Raw genomic sequence first — 24,269 nt, 5'->3', positions numbered from 1 at the left:
TTCTCCCAGGCATTTAACAGCATTTAACAACGTTAAGTTTGTTTTTTAACGGCCCCCAGAACTGTTGTTTTTAAATGGATACTGTCGTTTTTATACTGTTTTTATGTTTTTAAATTTTGTATACTTTTTTAATGTTTACTGTTTTTAACTTTTGTAAACTACCCAGAGAGCTTTGGCTATGGGGCGGTATATAAATGTAACAAATAAATAAATATATATAAATAAATTTCTGATACCCGGAAGTACTAATGTGCTAATAGCTAGGCAAACATTTAATTTCTCTACATATCAACCCACTGCTCTTTTAACTACACCTGACCTTTAGCTCATAGTTTTCTGGGTAGTTCCAAAATCTTGAAATGACCCAAACGTAGTATGAAAGACCCCTTTTAGAATATTCCTTTGAATGACTTATGGATTCTTGGAAGTTACACCTTGCTTAGTCATTCGTGTATGCAGATAGGTGACTTTTGAGTCTGTACTTAATGGTCATATGGGATGGAGGGAGACAGAGAGGAAGAGAAGGAATGTGTAAACTCTCTTCCAGTCTCCCTGAGGTTCTTTTTATACTTGTTGAAAAATTATGTAGGATAAAATAAGCTCTAGTGGTTGCTCTCTGATCTCATTCAACCCCAGGTGGCACTACTCAGACACCCACACAAAATCCACAAGGGCACGTGGATTGGAATTTCCTGTGCTTCTGGTTTAATTCTCCAGCATTTTATTCTTCCAAGGTGGTAGGGGGCAGTGTACATGATCTTCCCTGTGCCAACCACACTTTATTTTCACAACAGTCCAGTGTAGTTAGGCTGAGAGATGGTAACTGTTTCAAGGACATCCAATGAGTTTCATGACTGAGGCAGTGGATGCGTGTCAACACATTTCCTCCTGGTCCAAGCCCAACAGTCTACCCACTATTCAATACTGGCCTTGTTCCCACATCACAATAAGCCATGTGGAGAATAAGCCAACAGGGTTGCTTGCTTGCCAACCTGCTCGGTGGCTTGCTGCAGCTTGTTTTCTCTTTAATCATCCTGCCCATTCCTGGCTCGTATCCCGTGGCCATTGCGCACAACCCCGCTGATATTCTCATTCCTACAGAAGACAACTGTTCCAGCTTCCTACCCTGCTCCATTCGCTGCTCTTTTTCAGTGCAATTTTTCCATTCGCAACCTCCCTCCACCTCAAGAGTATGCAAATCATTTCATTTTTTTTACATTTTTTTATTTTTCTGCTGTTTGCAAGTGCGTGATTGTGCAAATTTGCTTGCCTGCTTTTTACTTTCCTCAGTAATACAGATCAATTTCCCTTCCGCACATGTTGAAATCTCACTAGTCAAATTCATCTTCTCAGTGTATTGCATCCTGAACTGACAAGTTTCTTTATCAGTATCTTTCCCCACTTCAACACATCCCTTGAGTTTGAACTTCAAAAGTGATGACTAAACGGGATGGAGCTATTGGAGTCGGTGGGTGTACTCACAGCAAAAATGGGTTTGTGTTTCCTGTCCTTCACAAGTGCCTACTTCTGCACTTGTGAATGACAGAACCTCTCTGTGCCCGCCCGCATAGCTGCCTCCTTGCCTGCCTCTCTGCCTGAACATCTACACACTTCTCCAATATGATCTGTCTGGTCCTGCCTTGCAGGGCTGGTTTGTGTTTCTGGCTTTGAATCGAGACAATCCTTGGCTCACTTACACATGCCCGCATACCAGCCTGCTACCTCTCTGCCTGCCAGCCAGCCAGCCAGCCAGCCTGCCTGCCCACTTCTCCAATATTATCAGCCTGGTTCTGCCTTACAGGGCTGGTTTGTGTTTCTGGGTTTGCTTTGACTCAGTTTCTAAGGCACATTGCTCCCAGCCAGGTAATGTGTGTATTGCAGGCAGTCTACTTTCTCTGTTTCCCTCTGAATGGGAAGAGCCTGAGGATCTGTCAGATTCAGAACAAAAGAAAAGTAGGGGAGATTTGCACCTGAAGGGAGAGTGTGAGCTGAATACATACCTTCTCAAATCACTTTTTGCTTTGATTGGTTGCTTTAATGGTTTCCTAGAAAAATCACATTTTTAACAGTGGATTACAGGAAAACCAGTGCACAGATGTGTCCAAAATTTGGCACACATGAGCATCTCCAGGGCATTTGTAAGGTCACCAACTTTCATGTTTCTATCTTGAAAAATAAAAAAAGGTATAGGCATTTATTTTGTCCAATGCAAGTCTGGGAAAATGAAAAATCTGAATAATTTGGACATCCAAATCTTGATTCAGATTTGGATCCAAGGTGAGGCAGACTGGGTCTGAATCAATTTGAATCAAATCTGGCTCGATTCGGAAGGTCCAAATCGGGACCTGAAGCGAATCAGGGGGTCTGTGCACAGCCCTAGTCAAAACAGCCTTGCATATCTGTGTATGCCCCCGGCGTGGACTTTCAGGTTTTCTCAGGGTTACCAAGGGAACAAATGAGCCAGATCCACAGTTTATGTACAAGGAGACAGTCTTTACTGGAATAGTTCACAGCACATCAGGCATATCCCAATAAAGGCGGACCAGACTTCGAAGGCTTCCTGCACAAAAGACCCTTTGGCAAGGTCTGGACCCCCACCAATGGGCACAAGAATATTTATTTATTTATTTATTTATTTATTTAGAGTATTTTTATCCCGCACCTCAGCCAAAAGGCTCTCGGAGCGGCTTACAATGTATCAATAAAGAAGACAGTCCCCACCCTCAGGCTTACATTCTAAAAAAAGACGTGACACACAAGGAAAAGTGGATGGGGAGGGAAGAGGGAGAAAATAAAAAGAAATTAAGGAGACTGTTTAGGCTGGTGGGAAGGCCCTGCTGCCAAGTTAATCAAGTGATCGATTACTAGGTTTATTAACAAGGTATTACATTCTTAGCATAGAAAAGCATTACTGGTATTGAGCACTACTGATAGTAAGGCAGTTCTTGACATCTCTTTGGCACGGGTAAGACCCACTAATTGGGTTTCTAAGGGTGTTATGGCCAGGTTTTCGACTGAACCACCTTGGAATGTAAACTCGTTAGTATGCTCCATGAGAACCGTGCTTTGACTCATCTTCCCACGGACAGGAATGATGCAGACTAGTACAAAAACAACAACAGTTTGCTAGCTTAGAAGCAGAAGCAGCCATTCACCCATGAACCTTTGCGGGTAGCCATGGTTTGCAGGGCTGTAGACCATATAGTCTGACATACAAGAGAGCAGCCAAGGCAAGCCCAGATATTTTTTCGATACCCACAATTGTGCAAGTGTGCAACTGCGAATAAAATAAATAAATAAAGGGGCCATTTGCACACATAAAACGGGGCTGGGAAAATACAAAAATAAAATAAAATCCCAGCCCTGTTTTATGCAAAAAAGAGGGCTCTGACTACAATCAGGATCAGAGTGGGGGCTTGGTGGGTGCTGGGGTCAGTAGCAGCCCCTCCAAAGTGCCGTTTGAGCAATTTGAGGGGCAGCTGCTGGCAAAGACACTTGAAGTGGCTTGGGAAGAGCAGCAGGGATTTTTGCCGCTTTTACAGAGCCCTTTACCCATGATGGGTTGGCATGTCCAGGACCGCTACAACAGCCCATGGGTTGTTCAAGCAAACAACTCATCGTGGGTTAGTATGTCGTGTGAACCTAGAATAAGACAACTATGTATTTATATTGTATTTGGGTTACTCCGTCTTCCAGGCTCTTACAATTGCATATCTGTTGTGTAGACAAGCAGAGGACAAATATGACCTGTGTGGAAAGAGGGGTTCAAATTTATATTGGATGTGCATCAACCCCACCCCCAAATATGTCTTGCAGATATGTTCTAATTCTCTGGCACTGCAGAATTTGAACATTTTCCCCCAATAGGCCATATGCCTAAAGACTTTGTACTCCCCTATTCTTTACCCTACAACCACAAATTTAAATAACAATGTAAATGATAACGAAGATAGGGCTGTGATAGTTTACGTTCTTCTCTCATAGTTCTACTCTACCTGTTCTTCACATAGTCCTGATTTTAGTAATGCCCAGCTGTCTTAAGGTTTCTTTCAGGAATCGTATAAGTTTTGCACGTCTGATGATTGCTGTGAAAGGAGTACCTTTTTAAAAAAAGGACTGTGTGCACCCAAACACATCATTCTCCTGCTTCATCCCTGTTTCATAATTCTATTCAGTAGCAGTTCTAGTTAGAATGAAGTCCAGCACAAAGATTTTAATTACTCACCCTTTCTTCTGTGTTTGCTAATTGCAATGAGAAACACGCTATGCCAAAGCAACTTCTTTGGGCTTATGAATTACACTAAACTTTTCTCTGGTTTATTTGTTGTTCATTGCAAAGGGGCTATCTACAGAAACCTCGTGGCATTCAGGCAATAATGGTATACACACTTCTTTGTTTCAGGATCCCTGTCCTCTGCTATATGAAGCCCCCACGCCCAACAGTGGGACTGAGTGTTATGGCTCCTTGACAATGCTCAGCAAATCTTCCTCTGCTTACCCTTCCACTACAATCGTCAACCCCACCATTGTGCTTTTGCAGCACAACAGAGGTAAGGATAGTAAGAAGCCTACACTTGTATTTCTTCTTCCAGTTTTAATATTTCCCCCCCTAGGATTATTCTATAGGAATAAATAATTGCCATTATGGAGAAGGAAGGAATGGGGAGGAAGGGAAAACCCAAAGTTCCCCAGATTGTCCTCATCAAGTGTGGAGCCTTTGGCTCATGGCAGCACTAGGTCTGAGACTGTTCTTCTAGTTCAACATGACCAGGCTGTAGTGAGATAAGGAAGCCGTGTTGTTTTCTCAGTGTAATCCTGCCCAGTGCTTTCAGGATCCCCACATGTCGTTTAGATGATGATCTGAGTATCACTGCAAGAATCTGCACACAGTGCTGTTCCTTCATGATTTCAGATGGAGGTCCAGCAAGTCAGTGGCGAACCACTCCATAGTGCTGTGAGAGTTTGAATTTAGCTTGTTTGCAAGCTAAATTTGACCCTTTCACACTCTGTAACACTAAAAAATGCCATGTTTTTCTGGGTGGGTTTTTTTTGGCCACTACCAAATTCATGCTCATAGGCCATGTGCTGGCCACCCATGTGAGGGAGGGGCAGGAGTCCAAACTAGAGGAACACTTTGGCAGTGCTACAGAGAATAGGCTGGACCACAGAGGGAGCAGCCTTTCCTGGGTGTGTTGCAATTTGGCCTATTTCTTTCCTGCAAGGCTTATCTCCCTGGAGACAAGGCAGCTGTACAGGGATAGCAGACTGAGTTGTGCTGCAGAAACAAAGATGTCTTCTCTTACTGTTGCACTCAGCTTGGAGCATACTGGCCACTATTCAAGCTGTTGCTGCTGTGTGCAGGAGGAGTTCTGAAGGATCTCCGCTCACTATTGGGTAATCCCACTATTCACTTCCGCTGCTACCATAAAATGATACCTCCTTGTTTAATATACCCTTTTACCTAAGGTAGCTGGCCATTAGGCATGAGACAAACGGATCAGAGGTACAAGGAAAGTAAAGAAAGATGAATAGTAAAAGGAATGAAACAAGAAAGTTTATTATTTATGATCGTTGCTCATTTAAAAACAAGGTTTCTATGTTATTACTGTTGAGAACAATGTTTCTATTTTATTACTGTTATCGCCAATCAGAAGCTATGTTTCCTAATCATCACCAAACTTAAGCCAATTCACCTATCAAGCTCCATCACAGTTAACATACAAGCCTGGCCATGAGGATTTGATATGCCAGTAGGGACCTTGACTTCTACTTAGAACCTTTAATGATGGTTTACCAAACTTCCCTTGAAGTCTTCAGTCTGATACAACTGCTCTGTCTTCATACATCCACCCACTGATACTCAGCTCTTCCTGAAGGCTGTTTTTGGAGTCTTCCTCTCTGCACTTGCTGGCCTTCTCCTGCATGGCCTGCTTCTAGTATGGCTCCCCAGTTCATCTGCTGCTTTTCTCTGGTAACACTCTCATACGAACTTCCAGACAAACTCCACAGACGCCCATCAACAGCGCCTTATAAATTATTCCTGGCAGAACCCTCCAGCCAATCAGCTGTAGTATAGTCAACATTCCATTACACCACCTCTTCAAACCCAGGACCAATAGGCATCTTTAGAACGCTTAGCTGTCATCCAATCAAATGATACCAATTTCAGTTCAACCTTCTTGTATATAAGACAGAAACCTGGTCTAATATCCCCCTCTCAATGCTAACAGTAACTCCATCAGCACATCAGGTTTACGTTGCTTTTCCTCTGTCTCAATCCACAGGTAAGACATATTTTTTTCTCTTGTACTATCTATTTATCTAAAATTTTCTAGGCCTCATTTAAAGGTGGAACCCTCTCAAGGCAGTGTATTATTAACCCATTCATCTTCAGTCCTTGAAACAAAAAGTAACAGTTGAACATATTAAACTTTTACCTCACAAAATGTCTTCAGAGGAGTATATTTATTTAAAGTATTATTAGCATGCTCACAAGCCAAAAAGGTTCCTGGAGCAACTAACAAGATAGTCTCTAGAAAGATACAGCACACAAAGAAAAAGGGATGGGAAGGAAAGAGCAAAAAATTAAATAGTTCTTCAGAAGTCCTAGTGGAATGGACCTGGTTCCCTTCCCTACGTACAGCCTGCTGAAATTGCTTCTGGTAGCCCCGAAGTAAAAATTAGAGCCTAGAGGAAGCTATACTTAATAAGAATACACTAGTGAATTATTTCTTCCCTCAAGGACAGAAGTAGTTACTGCAAATCCTGGATTCATCTTCAGTGTCCATTGAATGCCCTTTTGCCAGGGTTGATGACTGTGTTGGCATTAAAGTGCTACTGTGGGTGTGCAGCTTGTTCAGTGGTAGAGGTATCTTACTAATGGGAATTAATGCAAACTTTGTACATCTGTTTATCTATATTTAGGCAGAGCTACTGAACTTGTTGCTGGGGAAAATGCTCAGGAGCCGACAAGTCAGAAGTTAGTATTCTGCAATTAGACTGCAATTATGCAGCGTTGCATACCAATATTCATACTTTATCCTGGCTAAATAATTAGTTTTGGGACAGTGTGGCAGAATTAGTTTTGCTTGTTACCCATTTGGAAAAGATAGTCAAGACAGATTATTGTGGGAAGTAGTGTTCTACCCAGAAGGAAGAATCCTGGAAGCCATGGAGAAGGGTTTTCCTCTGGGCTACTAAAAGCTGCCCCAAATTTCTATAATCACAAGCCAGTATCTAATTCTTCCTTAAGAACTGTTCTGTGTATAGGGAGAGGAGAGAAAGAGAGACAGAGCTGGCATAACATATTAACAAGAGATTGTTCTATAAATTGGGAAGTCCTGATTCTTGGTTTGGCATGAAGGAGACATCCAAGAATGACTTGTCTCCTTCTACTGGCCAGGAAAAGCAGGGATCATGTGACCTAGATTCTGGTAACCCAGTGTTGCAAGACTAAGGATAAGCATAAAGTTATACCTCCTCCCAAAAGAAGGAAGTCAAGAGACAACTCAGACATGGTTATCTCTCATTTTGCATGAACAGATCTTCTTTTTGCCCCAAAGACCAGAGGCATTAAACTCCCTTTGAGCCTAAAATCAGACCCCCCTTCTGGCCCTTCCAGATCAAATCAGCCCAATAAAGAGGGACAACAACATTTCTGGTGCCTTCACCAACCCTGCTGAAAGGAAGGCCTCAACTGTTACAACAAACCTGGGACAAATAGTCCTAAGGGAAAAATTCCAACCATTACCAACCTCCAGCTCACAGACAAAGTAATCTATCAGTCAACCAAGAGATAGGGGCCATACAACTGGTCCTATTGGGAAAAGATTTGCAATGATATACCAGATCTTCTTTGTCATGCTAAACAGAGTGGAGACAGGAAGACCATCCTAGATTTAAAGTACATCAACAAATTTGTGACATATTACAAATTTCAGATGGAGACCCTGAACACAACTGGAGAGATCCTGCATTGAGGAGAATTCCTCTTCTCCATTGATCTAAAGGAAGTTTATTTGGACTAGCTTTTCTGGATTAGCTTCTGTTCCACACACGTTGATGAGCTTAACTAGTCCATAGTTGCCTTCAAGGCATCTATATATGACAGGCAACTTCAGGAGATCCAGAGACAACCTCCACCCCATCCTTCAGGCTGCCAGCTACTGGGCAACCCAGAACTTTCTTCTTCTTCTTAAAAATGGAAAAAATAACATCCATAGTGCCAAAACCTCAAATCTAGTTTGTGGGACTTTTTGGCACTCCATAATGCCCAGGATACCAGGTTCTCTTAACAACAGAATCACTTCTATTACAGAGCTTTGCCCTTCTGCCCACCTTTAGCACTGAGAAGCGTAGTTGCTGATCCCTGCTCTTTTGTGCCTCCAACAGAATGGCTTCCTGGTAAACAGGCAGAAAAGATACCTCCTTCCTTCCTGAAAAATTCAACATCTAGGGGATTCAGTGCTAGGGCAAATTATGGGATAATCCAGAAGTCACACCAAGAAAGCAGGCAAATGATCAAGCATAAAGGTTTCAGTCTACTATTGGATCAGTTTAAGGCAGGAGGAGTCAAACAATGGTCAAAGCACAGTATTAACAATCAAGCAGGTTGCCTGAAGACAGATCAGAGGCACAGCCGACATCAAACATCAATAAATAATACAATACACATTCCAAGATGCTGAGTCTGACAGGAGTCAAATACAAGAATCAGTAACACAGAGGTTTAGTCAGGATAACAAGGCACTGGAACAGGCAGCACAATGTTGTTCCAGCAATATCTAGCATGAAATTGAAACTTTATATAGCTAGAGATTCCTGAGCCCCGTGCAGGTCTCAGCCGCAGTGCATTACAGGTTCACTGGCAAACATCCAATTAGGAAGGAGAGTCTTACTCCTGAGAAGTCCTTTCCTCCTGAGGAGTACTTCTTTGTAATTGAGCACTTCTTATTAAAAGAGCCCTACCGGCTTGCTTCTTGAGGCAGCAACACTGTCGGGGTCCAGGTGGTAGCCCAGATTTTGCCTCTCCCCTCTTGCTGGCAGAACTCCCTTCCTCCGGGCAGATGCCCTGTGGTCATCTCCCCTTAGGGCATAGGTAGCTTCTTGGTATTGTCTGTCTCTGGGAGCGCTAGATCCTCCTCAGCAGAGGATTCCTCCAGCAGGGGCATGACACACAACCAGGCACCATCTCCTTCTCCAAAGAGAGAATGCAGAATTTACACCAGGACATCAGACACCGCTGGTCAAAAGGCCTGATATCACTGGCTCCTGCTAAATTTCATGATATCCTGGAGATCCTTCCGTGGGTACGCCTGCATTTCCATCCATTCCAGTGTCTTGTTCTGTCCCTCCAAAAGAAGTACAAGAAACTACCGAACAGTCCAGGACCCCACCCCCAGAGTTATAGTTACCATGGGTCTAAATCTCTTCAGATGGGGGGGGGCAGAAATTGATTAGAACTCAGGGTAGTTGCTCTAGCCCTAAGGCAGGAGTGGGAAACTGTTTATAGTCTAGAGGCTAGATACCACCACCACCCGGGCATACTTTCCTTAAAGCGCTGACAAATGCTCTTTGAACCTTTGTAGTCAATACCCCCAAGGATGCTTTACCTAAAAGTAGCATTTCTCAGGGCCATTGCAATGACCAGTAGAATTTCAGAACTGGGCAGTGCTATCAGGACCATGTCTGTGTCTTTCACAGGGATATAGTCATCCTGCACGGACCCTTCCTTCACCCTTAAGATAAACTTTCTGTTCCTTCCTTTTGCCTCAAGCTTTCTCACCCCTCCAAGAGGAGCTGGCATACGCTGAATGTGCGTAGAAATGCCATAGCTTCGGCTATTGGGCGGTATAAAAATGCAATAAATAAATAAATAGCCACATCTCCCACTCCCTACTCATTGTTTAGCTTTAGCACATGCCAACCTTGGATTCCTCCTTCACATCAAACGGAGAACAGTACATTTGGCAGTTACATGAATATTCCTTCTAGTTTGGTGTGACAGAGGCCTCCAATTCATATCCTAGACATGAATTGGCTGATAAACCTTGTAAGTAAGCAACGTCTCACTACCTGCTGGCACCCTCACACCTCATCCAGTTTGTGCTGGGTTCCCCTTTATGCCTCTTCCACTTGTGCTAGCTTCAACTGCAGGGGGACAGCTTCATAGTTTTGCTCTAATGCTTGCAGCAGACTTCTCAGGCCATTCTCTGTCTCTAAACACTTGGCTATGGGACAGAACTGAGGTGGAGTCTCAAGACACTGGACCCAATATTGAAATCTAGGTCACATGAGCCCTGTCTTTCTTGGCATTGGGAAGACACAGCCCATTCATGGAAGCCTCCATCACACCAAATCCAAAGAAACCTTCAGGGTAGGTGCCCACTTCCCGTATTTAAATCTTGCAGTTGCCCATCTCCCCCACACCATTTGCAATAAGGGGATTATAGCATTGACGTACTTTGTAAAAGATGTCAAGATAATGGGTTATTATCCAATGGGTTGTATCTAATGTTAGTCTAACTTAAACCCCATTCGTTTCAGTGGGTCTAGTCAAAGTAGGACTAACACTGGATACAAGCCAAGGTCTGTGAAACACTTTGAATGGTCCAAAGCATATTGTAAATGTTGCTAATAAACGTACTGTTTAGAAATGTTATGCTTTGATATTGGTACTTCCTGAACAGTGTCTGTTGTACTTACTGGGAATTCTTGTATGCATTAAAATTTGTCTCACTCAGCTGTGCAAGCACCTTGTTCAGCGCTGTTATTTTGAAAGGGGACAGAATGTGACATTTGTTTGCTTTCATGGAAAGATCATGTGTATAGGGCTCAGATAAGCCCCCGATATTATGTTCAGCAGGTTTTTTTATGTGCCTATCAAGATCAATGTAAAAGTTGAGGGCATTCAACCACTTATTGTCTGTTATTTTCTCCTCTCTCACAGAACAGCAAAAAAGGCTTAGTGGCCTCACAGGTAGGCTGCCCCAATTATTGCCATCTACTCCTTTGCTAATCCACCTAGTGTTGATTCACTTGAAGAAGGCACTGCTTTGTTATCTTGTAGAGTACCTTTAATGAATCCGCAAGTGAAGAGCTACAACTGAAGAGGTAGAGAAATTATGGTCAAGGGTTCTAGACTGTCTTACATCTGGAATGAACATACATATTCCTTAATACAGACTTGGATGTCCGGGATACAGAAAGACGGGCTGTAATCATAGCAATAAATAAATATTAATAATTATGTCTGACCGCTGCTTAATGCCTTACCACTAAAAAAGAGCTTGAAGTAACCCCAAGCTCACTAGCAACTAAGCACGTGCATATTAGCACAGCTCATCTCACACTGGCCCAAGACAATCCCTGGGGAGGTCTCTTAAACTGGAGTAAAGCAGTGTGTCCTTGTATACATTCCTACAGATACCAACCTGATATTTAAAGAGAAAATGGAAGGTGTTTCTACATGACACTCAGTGGGAGAGAATGTTATTAATCTCCATGTATATAAATTCCCTTCTACCACCATGTCAGCTAGTGACCATCACCATATCCCGTGGTAGCAAATGCCATAAATCATTTAATAAGATGAAGACGTACTTTCTCCATTTTGTGTTGGAAGTATCCAAGTTGGGTTATCTCCTTTTATTTGCTCAGGAGGCAGGAAATCATGGGGCTGCTTTTTGTACTATAGCCTCTCCTGGGAAATTCCTCACTAGTTCTTCCCTGCCTTTACTGAGGAGTAGACATAAAAACCTCTGCTCTCTCATTTTGAGATTCCCCCCCCCCCTTTTCAGGCTGCTTCTTTTCCTCAAGCAAAATTCCTTACCTTCTTTTTCTTCCTCTTATTTTTTTAGAACCTTTCCATTTTATTTTAATCTCTCTTTTTTAAGTCCTCTATTTCTCCTCCCACACCCCCTGCTCTTCTTTCTTCCTTTGCCTCCTTTTCCTCTTAGCACCAACAGGGAAGAATCTGCTGAACAAGAGCTCCACCACACCTACTTTTTAAATCCAGTTTTCATCCACGGTTTCCCCCTCCATTTCCTTAGCGGGTCGAGTGCTGGGGCACTTTCACGTCTGTGCGTTGTTGCGCTCTTTCAGCTCATGTATCTTTTCATCTGGAGCGCTACTATGCCGGCGAAATCTCCTGCCCCGCCCCCTGCGTTCTCCTTTGCCCTGCAGTTAATTTTTTATTTTTAATAAAATAGAATAGAAACCTGGGAATTAAGGGCATTTGTATTGCTTCAATTCGCCCTAAAATTGACAAATTCAATTTATTCCATTTCTTCAGATTTATAATCATAGTTTTAATAAGGGGAGCATAATTTATTTTAAATAGTTTGTTAATTATCCTGGAAATATAAATTCCCAGGTATCTAAAAGAAGTTCTACAAATTGGTCTTCCCAAGGTATGGCTAATATAGCGTCGATGGTTAGGATGCACATTGCCTGACATGGTAGATTTTTCATAATTAACTTTTAATCCTGCCACCTGTCGAACATTTTCAAGTTCTTCCTTTAGATTGGAAACTGATTGGTGTGGATCGCCTCGCATACTTATCATGTCATCTGCATACATATTAATCACATGTTCTTCATTCTGTTGTTTTCAGCCCAACACTCCAGCCTATCAAGATCACTATGAAATTTGCATCTGTCTTCCAGGGTATTAGCTAACCCACCCAATTTTGTGTCATCTGCAGATTTGATACGCATTCCCTGTATGTCCTCATCCAAGTCATTAATAAAATGTTGAAGAGCACTGGACCCAGGACCAAGCCCTGCACTAACTCACTCATTACCTCCCCGCAGTTTGAGAAGATACCATTGATAAGCACTCTTTGAGTCTGATTCTGTAGCCAACTGTGAATCCACCTAATAGTTGTTCCATCTAGCCCACTTTTAGCTAGTTCATTAATCAGAATGTCATGGGGCACTTTGTCAAAAGCTTTGCTAAGGTCACGATGTATTATGTCTACAGCATTCCCACAGTTCACAAGAGTTACCTGATAAAAAAAAATGAGATTGGATTAGTCTGACAGGATTTGTTCTTGACAAATCTATGCTGGCTTCTAGTAATCACTGCATTGTTTTCAAGGTGCTTACAGACTGACTTCTTTATAATGTGCTCCAAAATTTTCCCAGGGATGGATGTCAGACTGACTGGGCTGTAGTTGCCCTTTTTGAAGATGGGTTTTTTTTTTAAAAAAAAAAAGAGTTCTTGATGCCACCTCTTTTAGGCAAGACAGAATCATACCTAGTTGTAAAGACGTATTCATCACTACCCTTACCCACTCAGCCAGTGTCCCTCTGACCTCTTTTATAAGTCTGGTAGGGCAAAGGTCCAGCACGCAAGTGGTAGGCCTCAACACTTCAAGGATCTTGTCAACATCTCCAGGTGGTACAAATTGAAAAGTATCCATTATAGCTGAACAAGCAGGGCCTGTCATGCCTACCCCGGAAACAGTGGTCTCAGAGGAAGAATATGATTGAGAGACAGAAGAATATAATTGCAAGCCTTGAATCCTGTGCCTTGGGACCCACTCTTGGATTAAACCACTAGGCTTTTAAAACCTTGTTTCTGGCTCCTACTTGGATTATCTGAGCTCATTTGAACTTGGACTCACAAAGGACTCTGACCTGTGGACTCTGGTTAAGTGCCTGTGTTTGTGTCCTGCTATAATAAAAGAATTCACTGTTTCTCTAACAGGAGTTTGGTTGCTGATGTTGTGAGGGAGCCAGGCCTGACAGGGCCAAGCTTACATGCACCAGACTTGTATCAACTAAGGCATCCAAATCAACATGGATATGAACAACTTTATCTGCAAAGTGTTGCACAAATTGGTCCCAGCAAGCTATCAAGAGTGTAATAGGGCCTTTGACTGCCTGAAAAAACTCTTCTGGGTGACTCTACAGACACAATGGTGGTGAAGAATCATGGTAGGCTTTCATGAGCTGTAGCATGTGTTTGGTCGAATTTGTTTCAAGTTTCCACCAATGTTGCTGTGGTTACCATCCTACTCATTTCATTGCCCCCAGCTCCCTGGGAAAACAGGAAGCCCGTTTGACTCCACTTGGTGGGGCAGGACACGCAGAAGTGATATCAACTATCTGGGCCAGAGGTCTACCAGATCTTCAACAAAATTGCTTGCCAAGGTGACAAGAAAATCTGCAACAGGTGTCAAAAAAATTATCTGGGTCAGTTTCCTGACTATCTTAATCCCATCTCACTCAGCCCCTGCAAAATTTCAGAGTCCCAGTAAGTCTAAATCCCACTAGGTAGTGATGTAAAGATGTATTCACTACTACTCTTACCCCTTCAACCAGTCGCCCACTGACTCGTTTAATAAACCAGGACAAGGAGCCAGCACATAAGTGGTAGACCTCACTTCTCCAAGGATCCTCTCCAAATCCTCAGGCTGTACAAATTGAAAAGTATCCATTGTAACTGGACAAACAGAGGCCAAAGTTACATCCACCAGATCTGAATCAGCTATGGCATCCAACTCAGCACGGATAACATCATTTTTATCTGCAAACCATCATACAAATTGATCACAGCAGGCTATTAATTGGTTCACCAGAATGTAATAGTCCTCTGACCACCTGAAAAAACTTCACTGGATGACTGTGCAGGTGCAACGGCAGCAGAGAAGTGTGATTTATTTGCCACTCTCATTGCTATGGAGTAGGCTTTCAAATAAGCTCTAGCCTGTGTTCAATTGGGCTTGTTGCGAGTTTTCTGCCAACAACGCTCTAGTCGACGCCCCACTTATTTCATTGCCCACAGTGCCCTGGAAAAATGGGGTTTATTGGGCTCTATTCTGTGGGAGAGGATGTTCAAGTGTGATCATATTAACAGTCTAGGCCATTTTTCCATTACAGGGATCAACCACCACTTCGACAACATTGCCTGCCAATGTGTCAGAAAACCATCCAGATCCATCAGTTTCCTGAGGTAGACCATTTTAATGCCCCCCCCCCCAATACCTGCAGAGGCTCCATGTCCCAGGAAATCTAAACCCCACCAGGTAGTTATCTGTCAAGACCTGTCTTCCCAGAGATGAAGCCCAATTCACAGTAAAACCATTTATTGCCTTAATTCCAGACAATGGATTTAAGCCTTTACAGTCCCAATAAAGATCCATAGATTAAGGTTCTCAACACAAGAGTTAAACCAGGTTCAGCAAAACAAAACAAAAACCAAACAGTCCATTAATGAGCTGGCCAAATAAATTCCAAAAGGTTCAGGAAGTCCAATACCACGTAGAGATAAGTTTGGTCTGGCATGACAAATCTGTGTTGACTTATAGTAGTAATTACATTATTTTCTAGATAATGGTATCTTCTTGGACCAATATCATGAGCGGAGTATTAGAGAATGGTTACAGCTCTGTCTGCAGGCTCAGGCTCAGATAATAGTTTTTTTGGGGTGGGGGTGGGGGAGCGCGCACCTGTCCCCTGGCATTTAGGCCATTATATCTATGGTGAGGGAAATGTCTACCAGAGTACCCATGGCTAAGAACAGGGCCTTTTGTATTGTAGCAAGCACTCTATGGAACTCCCTACCACTACAAATTAGGTAGTCACCAATCCTTCTGAGTTTTTGGTGCCTACTGAACACATATCTTTTCCAGCAGGCATTCTCAGGGAGGTAATCTTGTCTGCTCTATGAAGACGTTTTTGTATATTACTTAGAAAGGTATTTAATAAAAACTATGCAAAATATTATTAATAAATAGATGCTCAAAGATTGACTGCTTAATAATTTGTTCTTCATTGTGGTCTCTGTGCATCACACATATGGGCTCTGCGCCTGCGCGGAGTCTGCCTCGGAAAGAACTTCTATAGCTAAGAAGCTTGGCGGGAACCCCTCCCCCGCTGCGATGTGCGCATGTCTGAGGGGTTCCCGCCCAAACCCTCAGTTCTTCTTCGACCGCCATAGCGGCTGCATCGTCGGGAACAACTTCGTGTTACCTAGAGATAGAAAGAGAATAGCTAAGTTTTAAAACATTATAATAACAATAGAAGGATTAGTAGAGAACATCTCTTCAGAATTGCGATCCTTGATCACCGCCTTCAGGCGCATGGCCCTCCGGGCCCCATTCAAGAAGTGCACACGCTGCGGGAGCAAACTCCCAACTGCAGATGGACACAGTTTGTGCCTCACTTGCCTAGGAGAAAGCCACAACGTGGAAACGTGTGGAGCTTGCCAAGCGTTTTCGAGACAAACGCGCAAGCATCGTGCCGACAAACTCAGAGCAGAGCTCTGGAATAAGGCATTAAGAGCAGTCGAGACCCCAAGTGTGGCAACTCCGACAACAGCTCTAGCGCGAGAGGCATTTCAAAGCCCACCTCCCACCTCACCAACAAGGTCAGGGATAGTTCAACAAACTAACCCTCCGACCCCAGGGAGAGCGCAAACAGCAGCCTTGGCTAAGAGACCGTCAAAAAAGACAAAACAGCTGAAGGCAACTGAGACAAAAAAGAGGAAGAGAAAGCGCTCCGGACAGCGAGAGCAGGGGGAAAAGAGAACAAAGACGCATGCTGGGGCTTCGACATCAAAGACGCCACCATTAGCGTCAATAGCTCAACCTCAATTAACCTCACCGGCATCGACGCCTAGGGTCGACGTCGTAGCCCGACCGTCGGCGTCGACATCGACACCTAGAAGAGACACCATAAACGGACCCTCAACATCAGAGGGGGAAATTAGAGACTCCCCACCCACGCAAGGGCAGAGCGGGAGACAACCAAGCATGTCTATCAGGGGCTCACCGAGGACCCCCAGACTACAGTCTGCAGAACACATCTAGCCAGGACAACATAGCCCACCGGAATTGATACGCTCCTCAGCCAGTCAGTATCCTCAGGAACAGGATTATCACTATCCCTACCATCGAGGCCGACCTCACGCTCCACAATACGAATGGGATGATCAGCAACAACAATACCTCCCATTAAGACCTACACAATATTACGAGGAATGGCAAGGAGACCAGTATCACTGTAATTATCACAGAGAGCGCAGACCAACAGCGACATCTACTGGCGGCCAGACGCAAGATCATGCGATCGCACAACAGAAGTCGACATCAAGAATCAGACCCTCCTCGACACCAAGGCAGGCACCAGATCGACCTCCACTCCCACCCAGAGCGACTCATTCACAAGCTTGGCAGCCTGTACCTCCTGCAGCCATTCAAGAAGGTACGGAAGCCCAAGGACTACATCAACCAACATCACCAGGCTCAGATACAGATGGTTACCGTTCAGACACCACGTCTTGCGCATCGAGAACATCGACAGCCTCACAGGGCACAACTCGAGGACCAAATAAACCAATCTTGCCATCAGAAGACCTGGGCCATTTCGCAGACCACATGCAGAGGATGGCTCAATCCCTAGGCATGGAAACACACTAACAAGCCCAAAGACTGACGGACCCGGTGTTTGATGTCATCCACACCGAGTACACAGCTCCAGTGTCAATTCCTTTCGCACCAACGCTCCTTCAAACAGTCCAACAAGCATGGAAAAATCCAGCATCGATGACACCAATTTCAAAACGCCTAAACAACATGTACAGAGTCCTAGAAAAGGATGTGGAATTTCTATTCACCCATCCACCTCCAAATTCTATTATTGTTGAGGCGACCCAGAGTCGCACACGAAGAATACACGCAGCACCTGTAGACAGAGAAGGGCGCAAATTAGATCAAATGGGACGCAGAACCTATTCATCGGCAGCGCTTAGTTTAAAAATTTCAAACTACCAAGTGACAATGAGTCGCTACCAGCTTTTCCTCTGGGAAAAAATGGGCAAACTATGCGACCATTTACCAAATGAATACAAGGAGCTGGCACATGTATTTCAGACTGAGGCCACCAAATTAGCTACACAGCAGATACAAACAGCTCGACACCAAACAGACTGCGGCACCAAGGCAATGGTTGGAGCAGTCGCCTTGAGGAGACATGCTTGGTTACGATCAGCGGGTCTATCACAGGAGTCGAGGTCCCGTATTGAGGACCTTCCATTTGATGGCATAGGTCTGTTCAACGCCAGCACGGATGAAGCCATGGACACAGTCCAAAAAGCCAAAACCATGGCAAGAAAGATGGGCATTGGGCTCCCACAACAACCAAAACCAAGACATTGCTACCGACAACAGTCTTTCCAGCAAAACAGATACCAGCCAAACAGACAAAACTTCAGATCACAGCAGCAGCAGCAGCAGCAGCAGCAGCAGCAGCAACAGCCCACACAGCCAAATAGACGCCACTTCACAGGACAGACAAGACCGCGCTATCAACGTAAAAGATTTGATGGCGACAAGCGGCGCCTTTGACTCGCGGCCAACCAACAGCGCAGATCAACAGAACCTTACCACCACACCTTTTGGAGGCGGACTCACTGCAAACAAACATTTATGGAAGGAAATAACCACGGACAGCTGGGTATTAGCCATTGTAGAAAAGGGCTATCGCCTGCAGTTCACCTCCATGCCTCCAACAGGTGTAGTGAGGATAACGCCCCCCTCCCTCACCCTAAAAGCAGAAGTCAAGTCCTTGCTTCAAAAAGGGGCAATAAGACCAGTTCCAAAAGCACAAAGAAACCAAGGGTTTTACCCGCGCTATTTTACCATCCCCAAAAAGGACAGAGGGCTTCGTCCTATTTTTGACCTCCGAGACATAAATTTATTCTTGACAAGAAAGAAATTCAGAATGATATCTTTAAATTCAATCCTCCCTCTCCTAACCAAGAATGCATGGTTTGCCTCAGTGGACTTAACAGATGCATATTTTCACATCGACATACACCAGCACAGCCAGCAATTCCTTCGTTTCGCAATTGGCACAAAGGCATTTCAATTCACAGTCCTCCCTTTTGGACTTTCATCCGCTCCACGCGTTTTTACAAAATGCATGGCGGTAGTGTGCGCGCATCTAAGAAAGCAAGGCATCCACGTACACCCATATCTGGACGACTGGCTGTTGGTTGGGCACTCAAGAGAAAGTCTACTCCACGACATAGACCAAGCGACACATCTGCTCCACAAGTTAGTCTCCAGATAAACAAGGAAAAAATCCAATCTAAATCCAACGAGATCGATCCTCTTCATAGGAGCACTACTCCACTCCCCATCCGGACGAGTCTTCCTGCCAAGAGAAAAAGCAGAGAACATTATCACTCTAACGCAAGAAGTTCTACAGCAGACAGAAACTTACGCCTACGACCTTCAAAGACTGTTAGGTTTCATGTCATCAACAGTCTTAATTATTCCATTCACACGTCTAAAAATGAGACGCCTTCAACTCTGGTTCACAAGAATCCTAAAACCGTGGCACGACACAAGGACACTCAAACTAAAGCTGCCACATGGAGTCAAGAGATCTCTCAAGTGGTGGACCCGTCAACAAAACCTATCAAAGGGAATTCCTTTCGGGATCTCCACACCGACAAAGATCATAATGACAGACGCGTCCAAATCAGGATGGGGAGGACACTGTGGACCCTTAAAAGTTCAGGGAATATGGACAGCCAGGGAGAGAAAAGCCCATATCAATCTTCTAGAACTCAAAGCAGTTCAAAAGACATTGAGAGCACTCGACTCAAACCTTCGAGGTCACCACATACAGGTCACATCCGACAATACAACCGTAATGTACTATATCAACAAACAAGGCGGAACCAGATCATTCCCACTGACAAAACTAACCCTGTTAATATGGGAATGGTGTATACGCCGCAAGATATCGCTAACAGCGGTACACATCCCAGGTCACGACAACGACTTAGCGGACCGGCTGAGCAGACAGACAAGCACGGCACACGAATGGGAAATACACCCCACAATCCTAGCAGACATCATAGCTATCTGGGGTCAACTGGACATCGATCTGTTTGCCACACAGAGCAACAAGGTCTGCAACAAATTCTGCAGCAGAGGGGGGAAAGGGTGGAAGTCAATGGGAGACGCTTTCATGAAAAATTGGACCTACCACCTATATTTCATTTCCCCCCCATTCCCATTAATCACCAGAGTCCTAGCCAAGATAGCAGAGGACAACACAAATTGCATCCTACTAGCACCGTGGTGGCCCAGACAAAACTGGTTCACGACGCTTCTACACAGGTCTCAGCACAATTTCTACCACCTCCCGGTGAGATCAGACCTACTCAGCCAGAACCAGGGCAAGATCCAGCACCCAGACATCGAATCGCTACACCTCACAGTTTGGAGGATATTTCCCCAGTAGATGCCGATACTACAAGAAAGATTCAAGACATCTTAGACGCATCCAGAAAACCATCAACTCGATCATCATACAATAGAAAGTGGCATTCCTTTACTCAATTTGCAGAAAAAAGAGGATTCAACCCATCAAGCTGCTCAATTCAGCATCTCCTATCCTTAATACATTTAAAGGAAGGAGGGTTGCATTAAGGTCTACTTAGCAGCTATTTCGGCATTCCATGATCAAATTGAAGGATACACCCTTTTCTCACACCCCAGGGTAAAGCAATTCCTAAAAGGCCTGCAAAATCTTATCCCACCCATCCGGGCTCCATGCTCGTCGTGGAGCCTCTCGGTGGTACTACACCAATTAACACAAAAACCATTCGAACCACTAGCTACAACTAACCTACAGCTACTAACATGGAAGGTAGTTTTCTTAGCAGCTATCACATCAGCCAGAAGAGCCAGTGAATTATGCGCACTCCGCATAGACGAACCATTTCTCATCTTCCACAGAGACAAAGTCGTACTTAAACCAGACACTCACTTCCTTCCAAAGGTAGTATCGACTTTTCACCTAAACCAAGACATAGTGTTACCTACCTTTTTTCCATCCCCAAAGTCACAACTAGAAAAGACCCTACATCTGCTCGACGTAAGGCGCGCCCTAGCCTTCTACAAAGAGAGGACAGAACAATTCCGCAAGTCAAACCGCCTTTTTGTATGCTATGGCCAAAGCAAAAAGGGCATGCCAGTATCAGCACAGAGACTATCGTCCTGGCTAGTACAGACAATTCAACTAGCGTACAGATTGGCAAAATTGGAACCTCCAACAGCAGTAAGAGGCCATTCAACAAGAGCAATGGCGACATCATCTGCTTTTCTAAGAGGAATTTCAATTCCAGAAATTTGTAGAACAGCGACATGGGCAAGACCAGCCACCTTCGTGAAACATTACAAGTTGGACATCAGAGCACGTGCGGACTGCACTTTCGGCAGGGCAGTGCTATCATCCATCTGCAACTAAAAGAACCACCTACCCACCTCCGGTAAGTTTAGCTCGCTAATCGCCCATATGTGTGATGCACAGAGACCACGATGAAGAAGAACAGGTTGCTTACCTGTAACTGTGGTTCTTCGAGTGGTCATCTGTGCAGTCACGCAACCCACCCACCTACCCCTCTAGGTGGAAGTACGAAGGATCTCATACAGTCAAGTTGAAAACAGTATCCCTCGGTACTGAGGCCGCAAGGGGGTCTCATTCGAACTGAGGGTTTGGGCGGGAACCCCTCAGACATGCGCACATAGCAGCAGGGGAGGGGTTCCCGCCAAGATTCTTAGCTATAGAAGTTCTTTCCGAGGCAGACTCCGCGCAGGCGCAGAGCCCATATGTGTGACTGCACAGATGACCACTCGAAGAACCACAGTTACAGGTAAGCAACCTGTTCTTCTATTTCCCCTGAAATCTACATCAAGCTGACTGGTCTGTAGTTTACTGGATCTACCTTTTCCCCCTTCTTGGGGAGGGGGGACATTTGCCTCCAGCACTTCACATGTACTCCAGGATTTCTCAAAGAGTACAGACAGTGACTCTGAAATGGCATCTGCAAACTCATTCCTCCTCTCCTTTTTCTCATTTATATTTTAAAAAATAACTTCTAATTTTTGTCACACCTATCATGTTTACTAGGTTAGCCAGCTCCTCCATGAATAAGTCTTGAGGTGAATTCAGAAGAATCCCTTGGCACAATGTTAGTACAGTCTTTCTATGTTAATGTCCAGCATTTTCAAGTCACCCTCTTCAATCATTAATCATATAATGGGTTTAATAACAAGACCACATTCAAAACTGAAAATCAGTATTTTTATTTATTGAAAACATTTGATTTACTAACTTCATGAAGCTGGGTTGAAGGCAGTTTATAGAGATACATTTAGAGAATTAAACGAAGTGGCTCTGTACTGGATTTGCTCAAGGTACTCTGTAACTGATGCTGCTCCTTCTGCATGAGACATGCCCTGCACTATATTTTAATTTTTCATCCAGACCCATACAGTACTGATTCACTTTGGGTATAACAACTGTGTGCATGATTTTAGTCCTGTGTCTTTCTCCAGTGCATGCTAGACTGTGAATAAAGAGTTACTGCTGCAAATTAGCAAATCTTTGATGAGGCAAGTTGTAACATCCTTCTCACTATTGAAATTCTTCAGGATAATTTGTCAGGATGCATTATATTGTAGCAATACATTATGCATTTAACATCAGGCTAGCTAACAAGCTACGAATTCCTTGCTAGATTGTACGGTGGTTTTGAGAGCCAAGGTTTAGTTTGGTTTGTGGATCAGTGAATGGGGTCAAATCTGAGACATAAATTAAATTATGTATGCATCGGCTGTTTCCTTCTCTAAAACTATTGGTTTATTCAGTCATAATGTAAATTATGTTGTCTTGATTGAAACAATCATACTGCTCATGTTTTGCTAAGGTTATGGAGTGATTTGTGTTTGGTATTCTAATCAAGTTAGAAGGTGACGAACTTACTGCTTTTGTCTATAGAGCCAGTTGCAGACGCAGCAGTAGATTGCATGCCAAGCCAAGAAAAGAAGAACCAAAACAAGAGACAAGGAACGGAGGAACGGACGAGAGTTGTTAAGAGTCCACAGTACATGGTTGATTCCTCGCTGAATGACATAGGCATTCCATTAAGGGTAAATAAATTACGCGTATTTTCAGGATGCATCACTTCAGTTATGTTTGTTTAATGTCGGTCAATTTCAACATAAATGGTGTCATGATTTTAAATCGTAGTGTAGTACATGCTACAGTGAACTGTATGGTAGACAGATTGTGTAAAATATTATATGCGTAAATAAACCTGCAGTTCCAAACACATCCCTTGGAATTAGACTAAAAGAAGAGGAAACCCAGATATATTTGTGTTTACATTATTAATGCTGGTACAAGAAATAATTGTAGATTTATGAAATCTATATTACAATTTCTACTCTGGTTTCTCAATTGTGCCCCCATTGTATTAAAGAAATATTGTTCAGCTCTTCTTCCTACATACATTTGGGATTTCTCCCTGGCTGCCAGGGCTTGCAGACTGCCTTGAGAACTATGAGCAGTAGCTGGAATCTAAATATTTAAATAAATAGAGATGGTGCCTTGCGTGGCATGGAGTTCCATTTAATAATATTTGTGTGAGATTAAATGGTGATAAGTTCAGATAGATTGAATTAGTCATGCTCTGAGTCTGACTGAGCCATATTCAGAGTTGGAATTTCCCCCCAGCTCAGATTGGATAGAGAGTGACCCAGGATATATTCTGTATTTCTTGCAGCATGTGGTTTGGTTCTCTTACTTATCATGCAATTCTATTCAAGCTTAGACAGGAAAAAGTCCTACAACTCCCAGCATGTAAGACTTGTTTTCTCTTTAAACATGCATAGTATTGCAATCTTAACTACCTGAGTTTAGCCAACATAATGTAGGGTGACCCTATGGAAAGGAGGACAGGGCTCCTGTACCTTTATCAGTTGTATACAAAAGGGAATTTCAGCAGATATCATTTGTATGCATGCAGCACCTGGTGAAATTCCCTTTTCGTCACAACAGTTAAAGCTGCAGGAGCCCTGTCCTCCTTTCCATATGGTCACCCTAACATAATGTTTTACTCTGCAGAAAACTCTTCTTGTAGCATGTACGTCTGGATTGTGTAGCTTATGTAGGGGCTAGTGATGAATGGTCTTCACCTTTGTATGTTTCCTGACAGCAGTGTTCTGTAAATACATAAATATGCACAATTCCCTTTGTAGTAGTAGTTTTACTCATTCTAATGGACTTCAGTGGAACGAATGCACTAACTAAAGTTTTGTAACTTTTAAAGTATTTGCAGAACTAGGACTTTGTACAACGGTGCTGCTTGCTATCCATTAAAACTGATTATGATGCAAGACAGATAAAATAGAGATGGTGACACACTTGATTATTAATGCTATTTTATTGAAGATATTTGC

At 43.6% G+C, this 24,269-nt stretch overlaps 1 protein-coding gene across 1 annotated transcript in view; it reads left to right on the top strand.

Moving 5' to 3' along the window:
* Nucleotides 1-24,269, top strand: part of SORBS1 (sorbin and SH3 domain containing 1) — a 213,393-nt gene that overhangs the window by 73,349 nt on the left and 115,775 nt on the right. The window contains exons 7-9 of the mRNA XM_063133194.1: nucleotides 4,403-4,550; nucleotides 10,949-10,978; nucleotides 22,807-22,958. Of these exons, the coding sequence (XP_062989264.1) occupies nucleotides 4,403-4,550; nucleotides 10,949-10,978; nucleotides 22,807-22,958 (330 nt within the window). The remainder of the gene's footprint in view (nucleotides 1-4,402; nucleotides 4,551-10,948; nucleotides 10,979-22,806; nucleotides 22,959-24,269) is intronic.

Source organism: Elgaria multicarinata, chromosome 8 (genome assembly GCF_023053635.1).
Source record: "Elgaria multicarinata webbii isolate HBS135686 ecotype San Diego chromosome 8, rElgMul1.1.pri, whole genome shotgun sequence".
Taxonomy (NCBI): domain Eukaryota; kingdom Metazoa; phylum Chordata; class Lepidosauria; order Squamata; family Anguidae; genus Elgaria; species Elgaria multicarinata.
This window is presented reverse-complemented; position numbering and strand designations above follow the sequence as displayed.